This window comes from Balaenoptera ricei, chromosome 8 (genome assembly GCF_028023285.1).
Source record: "Balaenoptera ricei isolate mBalRic1 chromosome 8, mBalRic1.hap2, whole genome shotgun sequence".
Lineage (NCBI taxonomy): Eukaryota > Metazoa > Chordata > Mammalia > Artiodactyla > Balaenopteridae > Balaenoptera > Balaenoptera ricei.
The window spans coordinates 42,221,523-42,240,482 of NC_082646.1; the positions used below are offsets into that span (position 1 = coordinate 42,221,523).

Genomic DNA, 18,960 nt, shown 5'->3' on the forward strand with positions numbered 1-18,960 from the left:
ATCTAAATTAGATCATCTTATTTTCTGTTTGATATGAAAGTACAGACTGTCTCTAGTTTATGAGGGTTCGACCTTAGATTTTTCAACTCTACAGTGGCGCGAAATGGATATACATTCAGTAGAAGTTGCACTTCGAAGTTTGAATTTTGAATATCTTTTTTGGGCTAACGATAACGTGGGAAGATACTTTCATGTGATGCTGGGCAAAGGCAGCGAGGCACAGCGCCCGATCAGCCACACGGTCACGAGGGTAAACAGCTGCTACACTTACAACCATTCTGTACTCATACAGCCGTTCTGTTTTTCACTTACAGTACATTATTCAGTAAATTACACAAGATACTCCATACTTTATTGTAAAAGTCTTTATACTTTTGCCCAACTGTAGGCTAATGTACGTGTTCTGCGCATGTTTAAAGTAAGCTAGGCTAAGCTATAATTTTCGGTAGGTTAGGTGCTTTAACTTCATTTTCGACTTAACGGTATTTTCAGTTTACGATGGATTTATTGGGACCTAAACCCATTGTAAGTCGAGGAAGATCTTTAATAATAGGGGTCCTAAAATAATCTCAAAATATCTTTTTGTTTTATCTGGTCATTAATGTATTATAAATCACTACTTAGCTAGTCTTTTTTTTCTCACCTCTTAAGAGGTCTGCTTAATATGACAAGGCACTGATTTCATGGCTGTTTTTTATTTTTCAGTGGACAAGACATCATAAGTTTTGATGAAATGTTAACTTTGCATTTAGCATGTGATTCCAGTCACAGTGGGTCACTTGTAATAGAAAAAAGATAGCGAATACTTTTACTATTGTAATTTTGTTTTGAGAAGACATTATCCTAATCTAGGTTTTTGTAACTACTATATAAAATATACTTTTAATAAGTAATAATATGATATGCAGATTACTTACTTTAGATATACATTTATATTATTTGAAAATATTTTGCATAGGCAGATGCACTCTGCGCCCTGGATATTTTAAGTTGTGCTGGATTTGTAAATCACTTTGGACGTTCAATGTCTGTGGAGAAGATAGACATTAGTCCGGTTTTGCTTCAAAAAGGAAGCACAAAAATTGCTCTATATGGCTTAGGTAAGATGGTTTTATTTTACTATTTATGTCAATAAATGTTTAAATGTTTAAGCAGCTAAGAAATCAAATTCTGGAGTTAACTTTGCTGCTGTTTGGGGAAACGTGAGGCAAATCTAATTATTCCTTGTGGGTGACTTAAAAAAATGATAGAAGGTTTTGGTAGAAATTTTTTAGTATTTTATAAGCACCAATAGTCCTTGATACTTATTTTTAATAGCAGTTTTGGTGAAAAAATATTTTTCCTTTAGTATCTATTTATTGTTTATTTTTTCTTTCTTTTAGACTCAGATAAAAATCCTGAACATTAGCATTTATAGAGTAATTAGAAAAACTGCATTTTGATATCTTGGAAGTCTTTGAAAGTTCTAAAGTTTCACTGTCCAATACAATAATCATGTAGCTACTGGGCACTTGAAATGTGGCTAGTCTGAATTGAGATATGCTATAAGTATAAAATGCACATCAGAGTTCAAAGACTTAGAAAAAAATGTAAAATACCTTTGGTATTTTGGGTTAAATAAAATATCTTAAAATTAATTTCACCTGTTTCTTTTACTTGTTTTAATATGGCTACTAGAAAATTAAAAATTACATATTTGTCCTGTTTTAGTGGCTCACATGATATTTTTATTAGACAGTGCTAATCTAGAGCTATCATCTACAATGCTCAGAAAATTTGCTTTATCAGCTTCACTATCTTCAATTTATTTAGTGTCCAGTAGGTAAAAACTTGTTTGCTAGGCTTTATTCCATATGAATGGAAGACTATTTTTAGAGCACATTCAAAGGCTATTTTTTGTGTCTTCCTTGGATTAAGTTCGGTTTGATTTGTTTTATGGATGCAATAATTTTATTGATTTTGTTGTGTATAGAGTATTATAAAAATTATACTTCATGTTAAACCAACCTTAAAGTACCCCAAGAGAAATTGAGAAAAAATTTCACGCTGTAGCCTCTACCTAGTTTTTATTATTTTTTGAGTGACTTTAGTATAATAGAAGCCTTAGAAAATCTTATTTACTTCATTTCTCTTTGTGTATGTTTTTTAAAGAATAATTATGATGGATGGTTTATTTAAATACTTTCTCTAGGAAGCTTCTCTAGGAAGCTTATTGTCTTTGCCCAATTTACATAATTTCGCCAACAAGTAGAAAAGCATCGTGGTTATCTATATTTTAGAGATACGGAAAATGAGATGGAGGTATTATGTCTGATTTTGCAAGTGATAGAGCAGGAAGTGGAATATGCTTTTTTAAAAAACTACTAACAGGTATTTTAATCACTGTAACGTTAGGGATCATATCTGCAGAAAATGGTTGATCCTCCTACTTTCAGACTAAGGACACATCCCATTATGCCTCAGTCACTGCCAGAAGCAAACTGCTTCAGTCATCCATTTTCTCCCAAACTCTCATCTCATCCTGTTCTGTTTTCCTTAACTGGACTCTGTCTCTACCCTCCACCCACTCCTCTCACCCCAGCTCTGTATGCTCTAGAGCTCTTTTTAGTTAGCAAACTCCCTCATTTCATCAGTCTCTGAATGCTGCCTGTACTCTCCAACCCTCAGTGAAACTGGCCCCTGAGGTTACGTGTCCCACGTAGTTCTCTCATGGCCTCTTATGGGCTTTAGGGCAGAAGGCGTGGAGGGCAAGTCACTATTCTCCTTGCTTCCTACTGACACCTCCTTTCCTGCCTGCAAACACCCTTGAAGCTAATTGCCAACTGGCTAAACTGCCTTCTCCATTCCCTCAATTTTCCTACTTGCCTACCTTCCAATTTTGTCAGTGTTCTCAGTGCTTCGACACCCAAGTAGATCAACCTTCTAATGCCCTGGATTTTTTTATGTCTTGGCTTTTTTGTTCCAGTTACATGTTCTGCATGCCACCATCTATTTCATTGGCCACACTAGGAATTCTCTTTAGGAGCTAGACCTCTTCTAGCTCTTATACTTATGTGGTGTTGGCTTTTCTTCCCAGGCCTTCCCTAATCACTCCGTAAAGTAGCAACCTTGTCCTCCCAGTGATAATTCCCATCTTAGCATCCTGACTTTTTTCCCTTTTATAATATTTAAAATTGCAATTTTCATGTTTAATTGTTTTTGTTGGCCTCCTTCACTAGACTAAGATGATCCTTTGGGGAATAGGAAGAGTTATTTAAAAGTCATTAAATTATTAAAAAGCACAGTATTTTTATGTAAAAGCATAGTATACATAAGACTATTATTTTTAAATACATTTTTAATCTCATCCCCTTTAATATCTCCTCCTGTGTATTTTACAATGTATATGTTAAATCAAAAGTACATATATACTTAGAATAAATAAAGGGAGAGTGGAAAACAATATTATTAGAAATTTTAATAAGAATTTGAGCATAGAAAACTCAAATTTTTATTCCACATTTTCCAGATCTTGAAAGTATATATGCTTGACCTGGAAAACATTCTTCAAATGCAACTAACTGCTTAGCAGCTGTCAGGCATGAACCTGGAACATGTTCATTTGTAAATAATGATATCAGATTTCAAATATCTCTCTAATAGGAGAATGAAGTACTCAGAGAAGTACATAATTTAGAAGCAAAACATATTCGTTTTTTAAAACTGAGTAAGAAACCACTTTTAAAATAATGTAACATCCATTTCAGGATCCATTCCAGATGAAAGGCTCTATCGAATGTTCGTCAACAAAAAAGTAACAATGTTGAGACCAAAAGAAGATGGGAACTCTTGGTTTAACTTATTTGTGATTCATCAGAACAGGTAAAAGTAGTCTCTGAAAATTTTTGAGTCAAGTATTGAGGTTCCCCAAATCTCTGTTTCCAAGCTTACCTATTTCAGTAAGATGCTCCTTATGCTTTGAAAGTTGTCAGTGCAGGATCAGGCAAGACTTCGATATGCATTGTGTGACTGCATCTTGAAATTGTGTTCAGTATATATTCATACTTACAAAGAATATTTCTAGCATATGGATAAAGTATACGAAGAACCATAAAATGAATAATCCTAAATTCAGAAAGAAGTGGAACATTACCAGTACCCTACCCCATGCCCTTCCCTGACCACATCTTTTTCCACCAACTCCAGAGGAAGCACTATCTTCAATTTTTATTTATATGTCCATAGCTTTTCTTTATTGTTTAATCACATACACATTCATTATGAGTATTTTTTATTTAGTTTTGGTGTAACTGGAACACCATACTTTATATTTTGCAGTTGGCTTATTTTGTTCAACATTATGTTACTAAGATTCATCCATTTTGATGCTTAAAAGTGTAATTCGTTTTCACTGATGTATACAGTTCAGCTTTCTCTCCTGTTAGTGAGTGTTTTGTGTTATTTCCAGATTTTTGCTTTTTTAAACCTTTTTGTTAGGAACATTCTTATAGATTTTTCCTGGTACATATATACAGGTGTTTTTCCAGAATATTAAATATAGCTAGATCAACTTTCTTTTGTTAGTAGTTTTAAGAAATTTAATCTGTTGGCAGGGTGTAGGTTTGATTGAAAGGAATAGAGATTTGAAGAAGCAAGATTTATTATGTGATCATTATAGTAAAAAAAGTGTGAAATGGTAACAGTGATGGTAGTGAGAATGATAATGTAAGGGACAAAGCTGAGAAGTTATTAAGGAAGAATCTACAGGGATTTGGGGGCTGATTATATAATTTATTATTTATTGAACAGATACTTATTGACAGCAAAATACTCTTGTACTTACCCATCACTGGTACTCTGTGAAAGAAAGGCTTTAGGGGGCAGTCGTATGTTGCCTTATATGTATATTCTTGAATAAACAGTGTGAGTTAAAGGAGGAGCAGTCCAGGGTTTTGATATGTGTGGTCTCCATATAACAAACTGGGAGTTTGTTCCTTCTCTTGCTGAGGGCTTTCCAGTTCTGCTACACTTTGTACTTTCCCAAGGTAGGGATAAGTCAGAAGGAACAATTATCAGCGATTCCAAGCCAGAATGAAAGTTTGGAATGGCAGCATTGGTAAGGGGAATGGGTAGTATAATGTTGGTATGGCTGGTTACTGGTGATGTTAATAATCTTGATCATTCAATTAAGGTGGTGTAGACCAGGTTTCTCCCCTGTAAAGGTCCCATTTTCTACTTTGTAATTAATAAATATTTTGGGAAAAATACATTGAGACTATGTGAACATCCTGTTTCAACTTAAACTTTTGCCCACAAATTTTAGCATCCATTGGTGGATCTTGTTTCCAGCAATTAATACTGTGGTGTTGTTTCTGATTTTTTTTTTTCCCTCCTTCTTTTTATAATTATTAATTGAAATTCTTCTGTTAGGAAAATTTGTCCCTTCTCATTTATTTACTTATTCATTCTTTCATTTATTTATGTTACTGTGGACTCAAGGATATTTATTTAATTCTTTGAGTTATAATCCAATACTTTAATTTTTTGATGTTGTAGTTTTTGTTGCTCAGGTTGTTTCAACTCTGACCGTTGGGAGCTTTTTTACATTGGCGTCTATGTCCTTTCAACATACCCTCTTCCTTTTTGTTTTTTGAGCATGTCCTTAACCTTCTAGTACCACAAGATGCTCCAGGCTCATCTTGTATTTTTCTCCTCAAGCCCTGGAATCAACCACTTTTCCAAGGAGCCCTAATTGCTTTTATTGGAGAGCGGTATTTAGAAACCCAGATATGACCACTAATTGTGCTTATTGCTGTTGTGGGTCTCTTAGCCCTCATGACTAGAGTTAAAGAAATATATGTATATTCACTAATCCATGCATACATGTCTGTATGTATACATGTGTTAAAAAAAAACAAACAAGCACGAGTTCATACTGATTCTAATCCAGCCCTACAGGATTCATTTTTGTCTTTTCTTATTTGTGACTTCTTTCTCTAACAGTTAGAAACCTCGATTGTATTCTCTACGGTATGTTTACTTATTTTTTTCAATACTGGTTGACATAACAAAGTAATTTCAAAATTGCTGACCCATAGCCCTGTGAGAAACAAATTTGCCAGCTAGGGTACAGTGTTTGTATGTTATTTTAGTCCTTAACCTTACTATATCTAGTCAGAAACACCACTTTCTAAAGTTACTTCAGTCAGTTCCTTTTCCCTTACCCCTTCATTGTGGTTATAATAGTTTTTTTGTAATGCTGTTAGGTTCATTTGTCATCCTCTGCATTCTTAGGTACTTCTTTTGTTACTGTTTCCAGGGTCTTATAAAAAACAGGTTTGCTCATATTAAGCGAGAATTCTGGAGCCTTTTACATTTTACTTTATTTTCCATTTGTTTCTATATGTGGACCAGTTTCTTTCTCTTTCTCCTGAGCGATTTTGTCATGCAAAATATTTCCACAAAGATGTTTTGATCAGCTTCTAGGTCACAAATCAGAGTCAGCCCACCAGCATAATCTTCCCTTTTCCAGTGCTCCATTAAAGCATAGTTACATCATGTCGTATTTGAGTTATTCTGCATTTCTTCAGGAATTGTGATAGGATCATAACGTTTTTTACATAAAAATGTTTTTTACATAAATATTCCTAGATACGTGAGCTTCTCTGATTTCACTTCCTGCTCTTCCTTGCATTCATTCTGCTTAGCCACGCTGGTCTCCTTGCTGTTCTTGAACTCACTGAATACATTCCCACGTCAGCACCTCTGCCATCAGCTCATCCCTCTGCCTAGGACTTTCTTCCCATGCACTCCTGATCCCTCCTCTAAGTTCTCTGCTCATTTGTCTCCTGTCAGAGATGCCTTCCCTGACCACCCTTTGTATAGTAGCCTTCCTTTTCCATGTAATTTTTCCCTTTATTTTTCTTTATAGCACCTGTCACTACCTGACAAATTATATATATATATGTATATGTGTGTGTGTGTGTGTGTGTATGCATATACGTAAACATATTGTATTATTGCTAATTTCCCCCACTAGAGCAAGGACTTTGTTCACTGCTATGTCTTCAGTCTCTAGAAGAGACCTGGGAAACCTGACACATAGTAGACACACAGTAAATACTTGTTCAATGAATGAATGTCAGTTTGCCTTAAGTGAATGCTGGTTGAAGTATTTGAACACTTTTACTTAAATTCTCAGTGATATATATCAGTATTAGGGAAAACTTTTTTTTTTGTCTTCCTCTCTTTGGGTTTTCACATATCTTTTAATAATAGCAGCTAATCTAGGTATAAAATGAGAGTTTGAAAATCACATAGTCATACAATATTTTATTTAATATTGAAAACTCTTATCTCTGTGTGAGACTGACATTCTCATTATTTTTATAGTCAGTAAAAGAAACATGTTAAAAAAATGATGGGACATATTTAGAGTTTTGACTTTATTTTACAAAGCTTAGACTAAACTCACTTCCCATTTTCTGTACTCTGGTATACACTCAGACCAATTTATAGGTTTTTACTATTTTTAGAGCTCATGCTTTTCTGACTTTCCCGTAGGGGGAGTTATTCCTCTCTAAAGCCTTTCGTGCTCTGCCTCTGTATGTAGAATTGACTGCTTTCTCTTTTGAGGCTTCTACTTGTCTGTGTCCTACAAGTTTGTAAACCCTTTGAGGGCAGGAATTAGATAGTCTTTGCATCCCCAATCCCTTGAACGTTTCTGGCGTATAGAAGGGATGTAGTAAATCTTTAGTTAATGGAGAAAGAAAGATCTATACAGACTTACTTATTATGAAGTTTTTCTATATCTCTGGACATTTATAATATTTATTTTTAAAAATCTTGGCATAGGAGTAAACACGGAAGTACTAACTTCATTCCAGAACAGTTTTTGGATGACTTCATTGATCTTGTTATCTGGGGCCATGAACATGAGTGTAAAATAGCTCCAACCAAAAATGAACAACAGCTCTTTTACGTATCACAACCTGGAAGCTCAGTGGTCACTTCTCTTTCCCCAGGAGAAGCTGTAAAGAAGTGAGTAATTATTATACTTTTTAAATCAATTAAAAAAATGTGCTATGATAGTCTAACCATCTCATAGGCTCAAGGTACTGACGATGCTGTTATTTATATGATAGATTTATTCATAAAGATTGATCATTCAATACAGTGTTACTGTTTGCCCAGACTTTAAGCTATTTTCAACAGGAGAAGATCCCAATGGTATTAATGATTTTGCTGCTTATTAGGCCAATTCAAGGCTAATATTTTTATTAATTAAATTTTAAGTTAGAGTACTGTAGGAAAAATGATGTATGAATGGATTTTATTTTGGGGAAGAGGAATGTTTAAGTTTTTTCCTGTGATACAATATTAAGGTTAAATTACTAAAAACACTTTTTAAGGGTGTGATTTTATAAATACTTTGTAGAAATTTAGAAATATGATAGTTTTGATGTGCGCATTTTCCTGAGGAAGTTTACAATGTGCCTATGCTTTCATTTCCCTCCTCATTTCAGACACGTTGGTTTGCTGCGTATTAAAGGAAGGAAGATGAACATGCAGAAAATTCCTCTCCACACAGTGCGACAGTTTTTCATGGAAGATGTTGTTCTGGCTGATCATCCAGACATTTTTAACCCCGATAATCCTAAAGTAACCCAAGTCATACAAAGCTTCTGCTTGGAGAAGGTAATTCTTCTAGATGAAGGTCAGTGAGATCTACTTTAGTTGAGAGGTTGTTTACCTTGAATTAAATACTTCAGTAGAGTAGAGGGAAGTCATTGTATTTGTTACATTCTCATGAAGCCTGTAAGGAACCACTGTTGTTTTATAAATGAGTTCAATTGTATCAAATTTTTTTCTTTTTTTTTTTTTTTAATAGGGACTTCCCTGGCAGTCCAGTGGTTAAGACTTTGCCTTCCAGGGCAGGGGGAGCGGGTTCGATCCCTGGTCAGGGAGCTGAGATCCCACATACCTGGTGGCCAAAAAACCAAAAACATAGAACAGAAGCAGTATTGTAGCAAATTCAATAAAGACTTTAAGGATGGTCCACATCAAAAAAAAAAAAAAAATCAAAAACCTAACGTCTTCCGGAGGGAGGAATGTTATAAATAGAAGAAACTTTGTTTAATTAAGCCCCTCTCCCAGATCCTTTCCTCCTTCTCAAAAACATATGTTATCTTTTCTCTCTTTTTATCCTGATTCGATAATTTGTTCATTTTATTAATGAAAGCAGGCAGTGGCTTTGATTGGAGAATGGCAGGATGTTATGGTAGATGAGGAGAGCCTTAGCCTCTCTAATAATCTCCATTACGCTAATAATCTCTATCACACATCCCTTTCATCCTGAAATCTCCCTCCAAATAAAATCTTAAAATGTGTGCTATGCACCTTGTCACTTCAGTATAAGTCCCATACCTCCCACCATGCAGATTGCCATCCCTAAACCACTGTGGAAATTCTAGAGCCACTATGAAGTTGGGTGAATGCATTTAGTAATATGGAACTTGACAGCTTAATAACATTAATTACTGACACTTATTCAGTTCTTACGCTGTGTAGGCTCTTCTGCTTTGCATTTTATTCTTACAAAAATCATGATAATGATAATGATAATTATCACTGATATTCATTGGCGGTGTATATATTCTGGACACTGTTGACAGCATTTTGCATTTAATCCACTGAACGATGCTATAGGTAGGTAGAGTCTACCATACACATTTTATAGAAAGAGGAGCTGAACCTTAGATAAAGTAACTCGCCCAGTGTCACAGCTTACTGGCAACATGTAACTCATATAACTGGAAAGTTCAAGAGTTTACTGGTTTCAGAATGACTAGATCCAGAAACTCAAATTAAGACTGTAGTTTTCTCTGTTTCTGTGTCTGGTCCTGTGCCACCCAGTCTGATGTTTTCTGTCTTAAGCTTCGCTATAAGGAAGGCATTTTCACGTGGTGGCCCACAGACTTACATTGTCCTTACAGCTGAAAGAATCATTTTTTCCCAGTAGTTCCAGATAAACCCCTAGCATTGAGTTTCCCTGGACTGAGGTCATGTACTTGTCCCTGAACCCAATCTCTGAGGCCAGGGAGATGGAAAATGAATGGATTGTCTTGGCCTAGTCAGGGAGCCCAGGGTCTCTCAATCTTGGCACAATTGACATTTTACTGGGTAACACTTTGTTGTGGGAGCTTGTTCTGTGCATGGTAGGATTTTTACAAGTCCTCTCTGACCTCAACCACTAGATGCCAGCCGGTAGTACCTCTTCCCCCTAGACATGACAATATCTTTATTTTCAGATTGAAGAAATGCTTGAAAATGCAGAACGGGAACGTCTGGGAAATTCTCGACAGCCAGAGAAGCCTCTTATACGACTGCGAGTAAGTCCTCTTTAGATAAATTCAACTTTATTGATTTTCAGAAGAGAGTATTGTACAGTTTACATGGATTTTTTTTGGAAAAGTACCAAAGAGAGTACGTATAGTAAAAAGAGCCGTCATCATTGGTGGAAAAAATAATAAAGCAGCCAGGATTTGATTTAATCATAGTTTCATTTTGATAGGTTTGGTTTTTTTTTTTTCTCTTATTTTTCTCATTTTCTAAATAGTCCATTGTATTTGATACGTTGGCTGTGCTCTCTGACTTCATCGTTTACTGTTCCCTTCTCTCCCTCCCTTCCAGACACTTGACCTTCTTGTAATTCCTCAGATGCATCAGACATGCTCTCACCTCCTCCAGATCTGCTCAGATGTCACCTCAGTGGTCACCTCAGTGGGCCCCAACCTAATTAAGATTGCAACCCCCATACCCTCTCTCCAACACTCCTGATTTCACTTCCCTTCTCTACTTTTTCTTTTCTTTTTTTCCCACAGCACATCCTCCTAACCTACGACACCCAATTTATTTATTTTGGTTATTGTTTGTCCTCAGTTACAAAACTATCAGCTCTGTAGAAGCACGGAACTTTGTGAATCTTCTTAACTAACGTATCCAAAGATCCCAGAACAGTTCCTGACACATAACAAGTGCTTGATAAATATGTAGAAAGAATTGATAAGTATTTGAGAATATTAGAAAAGTCTTAAGAAATTGAAGTATTTCCTGTGCCTATAAGCCTGCGTATCTTTTCTATGATGATATATACAAACAAACAAATAACAACAGACTTTTTTTTTGCCCCTCTGCCTTTCCCTTCTCCTAGCTCCTGCCCTTTCTGATTTTCTTTCAAAAAAATACATTGTCTATATTGCTCATGTAATATTCTCTTCCTCAATCCACTATAATCAAGGCTCTGACCCCACCATCTCAGGTGGAAAAGATGACCTTCAATTGTCAAATCCAGTAGATTTTTGTCATCTTACTGAATCACTCTTTGGCATTCTCTACTACGAATGATGTTTGTCCCTTCCTATCTTTCAGTTAGCCCTCTGTTCAGTCTAGGCATATGGTCACCTATAGAATGACGACTCCCAAATTTTGACCTCCAGCTTAGACCTCCTTGTTGAGGTCCAAGAGTCCTTCTAAAGCCTTGTACTTAAGGGGTGCGGCCCTCAAACCAGCAACATTGGCATCACCTGGAAAATTCTTAAAAATACAGAATCTCAGGCTCCACATTAACCCCACTGAATTACATTTTAAGAAGATCCCCAAGAGATTTAGATGCACATTAAAATTTGAGAAGCCCTGGGACATAGAGTGTGAAGGTAAAGAGTACATTCTAGAACCAGACTGCTTGGGTTTGCTTCTGGCTCTGCCACTAGCTATATGACCTTGAGCCACTGGATCTCTTGTCCCTTGGTTGTACTTCATAGATTTACAAGATCTAAATGAATTTAGTAATCTGGCCCCTTCTCTCTATTCCGTTGTCATTGCTGTAGCTGAGGCCTGATTCTTACCTGGCCTGTAGCCAACTGCCTGGCTCTGCCTCCAGTTTCCCCCTCTCCCCACCTCTAGCCTCTCCGCACTAATGCCAAGATCATCTTTGGAAAATACGATCTTGCATGTCTTTCCTGCTGAAAACAACTTAATGATTTCCTAGCTCTAACAGGAACAAATCTAAACTGTTGCATGGCATTCAGAGGGTTTATATGACCTGGTCTAAACCCACCTCTTTGCTTCTACCTCATTTCCTGCCAGCGCCTCCTAAGCTCCAGTTATACTGGACTAAAAGTTGCTGTTTTCCTAGGCCCAGTGGAGTTTATTTCACTCTTTGGAACGTTTGCCCATGCTGATCCTGCTGCGTGGAATGCACTTCTCTCCTTCTTCTGTAATATCCCCTTTAACACCCACTTAAAGCCTCCCCTCTTCAAAAGAAGCCTTTCTTGACTTCCCTTCAGAGTCGTTCCTTCTTCCTTTGTGTCCTCAGTCTACTTTGTACATACTTCTTTTTTTTTTTTTTTGAGTTTGCCAAGAAAGAGAATGGCTTTATTACATCTCACTATCAGAAGATGTAATAAAATGTTATATATACGTATATATGTAATCATATTTTATTAAATATTTTTTTAAAGTTTTTTTTTTTTTGGCTGCACCGCACAGTGTAGATACTTCTTACAGCACCATCACATTCTGCTCGCAATTACTTCTTTACATAGTTTATCTTCCCAGTCAGCTTGTGAATTTCTTCACAACCAAGGTGCTGTTTTACTTACGGTGGTACCCCTGGCCCTTAGCAGAGTGCCTACACATTGTGGACACTCAGTAAAGTTTGCTTAGTGAATGAGTTTTGCGACTTTTAGGAGCAGAAGATTACAAATAAAACTAGGCTGGAGTACAGTTGTTAAAAATGTCTGAAGAGTTTTGGGGAGGCGCAATAGCTTGAGCATTTGGCATTTTCTGTTTTAGAACATGGCAGCAGCTGTAGAGATGGTCTGGGTAACAGAAACATAGTTGCTTTGGGGGAACCACATAGTTCTCTTTATCAGGGCAGAAGGTCCCATGTTCCTCATCTATGTCTGCCTGATACCATTAGAACCAACCAGACTTGAATTGAAAATTGGCATTCCTTTTTCTAAACACACTAAATTATTAATTCATTAAGGAAACAAAAGAACAAATATTTTCACGTAAGTAATATTCCAGAAGTACATTGTGTTGGCTAGAGGACGCTCACTGATTCACTAATGCAGTGAACAAATGTATGTTGAGTACCTTCTTTCTGCATGTTGGTGGGCGGGGAGGAGGGCCACAGTGATGGTAAAATAGACAAGGGTTACAGGAGGTGGAGGTGTGAGGAGAGACACAATAAACAAATAGCGAATACATGAACAAAATCTTAGCTAGTGCTAAGTGTGATGAAGAGTGTAAGTGGGGTGGAGGTTAGGAGTAATCTGGAAAGGCTGGTGATGTGGTAAAATGCTGATTCCCAGAGCATACTTCGAGAACAGCTAGTTTAGGAGAACGATTATATCTCTTAGAAAGAGATGTAGTATTTTTCTTTGTAAAGAGCTTGGTACCACTATAGACTTCTTTAGAAAGAGCCTGCCTTGAGAGCAATTATTAGTTCTTTTATAAGTAGAAACAGTCGGCCCTCTGTACCTGCACTTCCACATCCACGGATATGGAGGGCTGATTGAACTCCACCATTTTATAATAAGGGACTTGAGCATCCACAGATTTTGGTGTTCTTAGGGATCCTGGAACCAATCCCCCGTGAACACCGAGGGATGACTGTACTGTGTTTTGAAGGAAGGTGATCATTTCTCAAAGCTCACAGACTAGCTTCTTTTCCTCCATGGATTTTCCCAGCATTTATTTTTGTCTAGTGTAAAAGCTTATCCCTACGTGATAGACCAATTAACAAATGCATCTGGGGCCAGCATTTTGTTTTGGTAGAGAATCTCCTTCTGTTTTAAAAGTTTAAAAGAATTTGTTTAGAAATTTCACATCCTTTTCAGATGCTATTCCTGGTACCTAGACTGCTAGTTTTATCAAGGGGAGATGTAATTTTCTGACATTGTGGGAATTCTTACTGTATCTTGATTCCATCAAACAATGTTCTGCATAAGCGTAAACCTTTGAAGTTTTATTTTCTCAGTAGAATAAATGGTATAACATCATCATGATCTTTAAAATGAATTGTGGAACATTAACATATTAACTTAAAAGTATTACACATAAACATGAATACTGAAATTGGTGATCTGTTGTTCCCTAGCCTTCATAGCTTATTCTGTATTTCCAGGTGGACTATAGTGGAGGCTTTGAACCGTTCAGTGTTCTTCGCTTTAGCCAGAAATTTGTGGACCGGGTAGCTAATCCAAAAGATGTTATCCATTTTTTCAGGCGTAGAGAGCAAAAGGAAGACACGGGTAAGCTAGTTATCTTTACAAATTAAAAAATGCTCTTATAGGCTTCACATAAATCAATCTCTAGTAAAAGTATAAAATAATAATGGAAAATGTTTTATTATGATTCTTTCTAATATCTCAGACAAGTAAACTGATAGTTGGAATAATTAAATCTCTTCTGAAAATTAGATCGCAATCATTTGTAAACTTGTGGATATCAATAAAGAAATAAAGCCTTTCGTAGTTTTTTTAAAACGTGCTGCTGATGAACAACACACTTTAGAGATAAAGTGTTTAAATATCTGTTATTTACTATACATTATTAATGTTCAGAGAACATACTCTCAAATTTTGCAGGGCTAAATATTTCAACTTTACAGTGTACAGTGATTTAAGAAGACTCCAGTCTTTTGAAATAAGAGGTGTCCCAGAATATTAAAAAGATATGTACTTAAGGGCTTAAGTTTGATGTTTCTGATGATCAGATAATTAATTTCCAATTAAAGTTCATAAAAACTAATTGCCCTTATTTTAGCATTTATCAAAAACAGGTCATCTGACTGAAACAGTGCTTCTTCTTAAGAAGTATTGGTCCTTTTAAATAGAGGCTCATCTCCTTAGAGCTATCGAGTCAGAATTTTCATAGAAGAATATGGCCCTTGTTTACATGTACACTACCTTGATTTTTATTAACCCCGATTTAATGGGCTTATGTTTTTCATAGTGAAATTGTGATCACAATGGTGTGTGCTGTTAATTCAGCCTGAAACAGTCATTTGGATATTTAAATGGAGCTCATAGAATACTATTTTAGGGGGGTAAAAATCCATATCAGAGAATGATATTTTTATGCTGTGAATTTTAGCTAGTTACTTACTGATGGTGATTTACTTTAATTGTCCATCCTTATCAATTCCTTGAATTTTTTGGGTGTAGCATTTGTGAGAATGTGGAGTATAGAACCTAGTACCTTAGGTTACCTGAGTTTCATCCATTGTCAATTTTGTTCTGATGATCCCTTTTTTGTTTATACATTAATTGCTGAATGGAAACAATGACCCTTTTGTATATCTTATTGAAAGCATGAAATTGTTTGTTGTTTTGGCCAACTCTGCTACTTTAACTACATGTGTGACATCATGCAAATTACTTAATCTCTGATGTTTTGTTTTCTTGTCTACAAAATCAGGATAATAACTGTGCCTGCCTCACGGGATTGTTGTGAGGATTAGATGATATACTGTGTGTAAATGGTCTTAACATAGTGTCTGGCATAGTAAAATATAGTAATCATATTTATGAAGTAATATTAATTCTCCTGTCTTGAAATTCAAAAAAGATTTCTATTCACTTGTCCTCACCACTTTGTAAGAGGCACACTGAACTTTGTGCCTCTTTACCCCCTAAGCCATTGCATAAACTTTTCCCTTTGCCTAAAATACTTTTTCTTTTTCCTTTTTTGCTTAGTAATTCTTATTCATTCTGCAAGTCTTTTTTTTTTTTTTAATTTATTTATTTATTTGTTTTTATTTTTGGCTGTGCCAGGTCCTAGCCATGGCACACAGGATCTTTGTTGCAGCATGCAGGATCTTCAGTTGCGGCACGCAGACTTCTTAGTTGCAGTGCAGGTCTTGAGTCAAATGATAACTGCGTTTGCTATCTGCATGTTATTTTCAGCCTTCTTTGAGACGAATTAATTTATTTCTTCTCTGTGTGTCATATTTTCTGTTCTTACCTCTGTTGTAGCACTTACCATCTTGTATTGTGATCAATTGCTATTATGGGCGGCATCCTGTCATTTTATCATTGTGTTTTCCACACCAGGTCACACACATGCTAGACAGTTAATATTCATTTCCCTGACAAAGGTTATGAGCAGAGCACCTACCGGACCCTATGCTTTTTGACTTCTTGCCCAGTATTCTTTTTATTCTGTACCTGCTGTTTTTTGAGACAGCCATCCTGCCTAGGAATACAGCAAATGTGCTTGAAACCTGCTTCCCATTTGTCTCACAGAATATTAAAAAGATACGTGTTTAATGGCCAAGATTTAATTAAATTAATAATTTTTGCTGTTTCATCAAGGACATTCTTATGTGAAACTGGCTTTTTGTTTTGTCTTGTTTTGAACTGTGAGTACGAAGTGATGACTCTCAGTAGAACTCAGAGACACTGCCTTGACTCATCCCAAGGCACCGGCAGTTTTACCCACGACTGCTTGTGTATCATTGGTGCAAATGTCAATACAGTGGAAGAGATAAATAACGTCTTAGTCTTATTATGAAATTACATTTGACCTTAAGCCCCCTGAACCAGTATGGGGGGCTCCCAGAGATCTGTGGACCACTCTGTGAGAACAGGTCCAAGAGACATACTACTTGGAGATTTGGAGAAGAAATAACAGACTTTGGGGAAACGACTCTAGATATTAGCAAAAATGACATGTTTTTGCCTCAAAATTTACTGCGTTGAGCAAACTGACAGTTGATAAAGTTTGGCCATACCTCCTTCACTGACAGCAACCTTCAGTGAGTTTGGGCACGTTAACATTAAAAGAGAAACTGCTACTTTTTTTTTTTCATGGACTTCTTTTTTCTAGGAGAAGAGATCAACTTTGGGAAGTTCATCACAAAACCCTCAGAAGGAACTACTCTAAGGGTAGAAGACCTTGTGAAACAGTATTTTCAAACCGCAGAGAAGGTAATTTCTTAGTTACAGTTCTCAGTTTGGATAATGGCTATCTTATAATAACAGATTTTAATTTAAGATATGTGTAATAGGTAGTTTAAATAAAATGAATCCTCAGAATGTCTCCATGAAGTAAGCAGGGTGACAGTTACATTCATTTATAGTTATTACGTATCAAGAAAAATAAGTGCTTAATGTCAGTCATTAATATTGTTATTATTGTGTCTATTATTGTCAGTGTTGTTATCCTCTTTCTTTTTATCGCTACTACCTAAGTCTGAATCCAGGATTTAATTTTCTTGCATCTGGATGTAATTTCAGAGTTACTTTATTAATAAGCCACTGGATGGTGAAGCTATTCTTATTTTTGTGGGTATGTGCCACTTTGAGATCCTCTGGTTGTATTAGCTTCCTATAGCTGCTGGAATAAATGTCCACAAACTTAGTGGTTAAAACAACACAGGTTTATTACCTTACAGTTTTGTAGGTCAGAAACCAGACACTGGTCTCACTGGACAAAAACTGAGGTGTTGTCAAGGCTGTGTTCCTTTCTGGAAGCTGTAGGGAAGATTCCATTTCCTCATCTTCTCCAGCTCCTGGAGGTACCCGTGTTTCTTGGCTCCGGGCCCCCTTCTTGCATCTTCAAAGCAAGCAACACTGGATCTGTCTGGCCGTCGTTTCCCCGGATACTTCTCTGTGACTCCCTTCTTCAGTCTCCCTCTTCTATTTTCAAGGATGCTTGTGATTACACTGGGCCCACCTGGATAGTCCCTGATAATCTCCCAGTTTTGTAGCCAGCTGCTTAGCAACCTTAATTCCATCTGTAACCTTAATTCTCCTTTGCCATGTAACATATTCACAGGTCCCAGAGATTAGGATGTGGTCATCTTTAGGGGCCATTTTTCTGCCTACCACACTGGTTAACCTGCTCTCTTAGTCATCAGCTGCTATTTCTGGACTCTATGTCCCAGCCTCTCAGGCCTCTGCATTTTCACAAGTCCTGTACTCTACTCCTGTTTCTTGTTTTTACTTTGCTTTTTCTGCCCCTTAGTATTTATCAATAGGCTTAGTTACCATCCATTGATTTATTTTACTTTGCTGTGTTTTCCCTCCGATAACTAGATAACTTTTTTGTCTTTTTCTCTGGTAAAATTATTCTGTAATTTTCCTTGCTTATACAGAATTGTTTTGTAAGGAAGATGCTGCAACCAGTAATTTATATGTCTCTTACAGAACGTGCAGCTCTCACTTCTAACAGAAAGGGGAATGGGTGAAGCAGTACAAGAATTTGTGGACAAGGAAGAAAAAGATGCCATAGAGGAATTAGTGAAATATCAGTTGGAAAAAACACAGCGATTTCTTAAAGAACGTCATACTGATGCCCTAGAAGATAAAATCGATGAAGAGGTGAGTAAATAATTTGGGGTGGAAAATCTATTATTTAGATAGTCTCTCCTTAAGAGTAGCTCTAAGTTTCTTTCTGGTAAATCACTAATTAACTTCACTGATTTGTTTAGTTTTCTTATCTATAAATTGAGATCATAAAGTGAGGATTAAATTAGAAAATGTCTAATAAGTGTCTAGAACACAGTCTCAAATATGATTGATACCCAGTGAATGTTAGTTTTGTTCCCCATCCATAGTTAGTATCTTCTCTTGAAGATCATGAAAGTGCTTTAAAATGAACCTCATAGGGTGAAAATGTCTGCTTATCTCAATTTTTTATTAAGTTTTGATTGAGATTTTGAATTTCACCTAGGAAATGCAGTCCCTCTGTGCATAGAAGCAGAGGAAAAGCTCTTTAGATTTGACTACATAAAATTTTTTAAAGTTTGCATGTCAAATTGTCAAAAAACAAAATTAGAAGGTATTGACATGGAGAAAATATTCGTATGTGGGCAGAATAAAAGGTTAATATTCTTACTACATTAAAGGGCTCTTATGAATCTTAAGAATATTAAACATTTCAATAGAGTAATGAACAGAGGACCTG

The 18,960-nt window shown here is 36.2% G+C and overlaps 1 protein-coding gene across 2 annotated transcripts in view; it reads left to right on the forward strand.

The window, feature by feature from the left end:
• MRE11 (MRE11 homolog, double strand break repair nuclease) overlaps positions 1-18,960 on the forward strand; it is a 68,040-nt gene that overhangs the window by 16,158 nt on the left and 32,922 nt on the right. For both annotated transcript variants that reach the window (XM_059930572.1, XM_059930573.1), the window contains exons 6-13: positions 959-1,100; positions 3,747-3,861; positions 7,834-8,019; positions 8,505-8,676; positions 10,290-10,370; positions 14,174-14,300; positions 16,879-16,979; positions 18,201-18,374. In XM_059930572.1, coding sequence (XP_059786555.1) covers positions 959-1,100; positions 3,747-3,861; positions 7,834-8,019; positions 8,505-8,676; positions 10,290-10,370; positions 14,174-14,300; positions 16,879-16,979; positions 18,201-18,374 — 1,098 coding nt within the window. The remainder of the gene's footprint in view (positions 1-958; positions 1,101-3,746; positions 3,862-7,833; positions 8,020-8,504; positions 8,677-10,289; positions 10,371-14,173; positions 14,301-16,878; positions 16,980-18,200; positions 18,375-18,960) is intronic.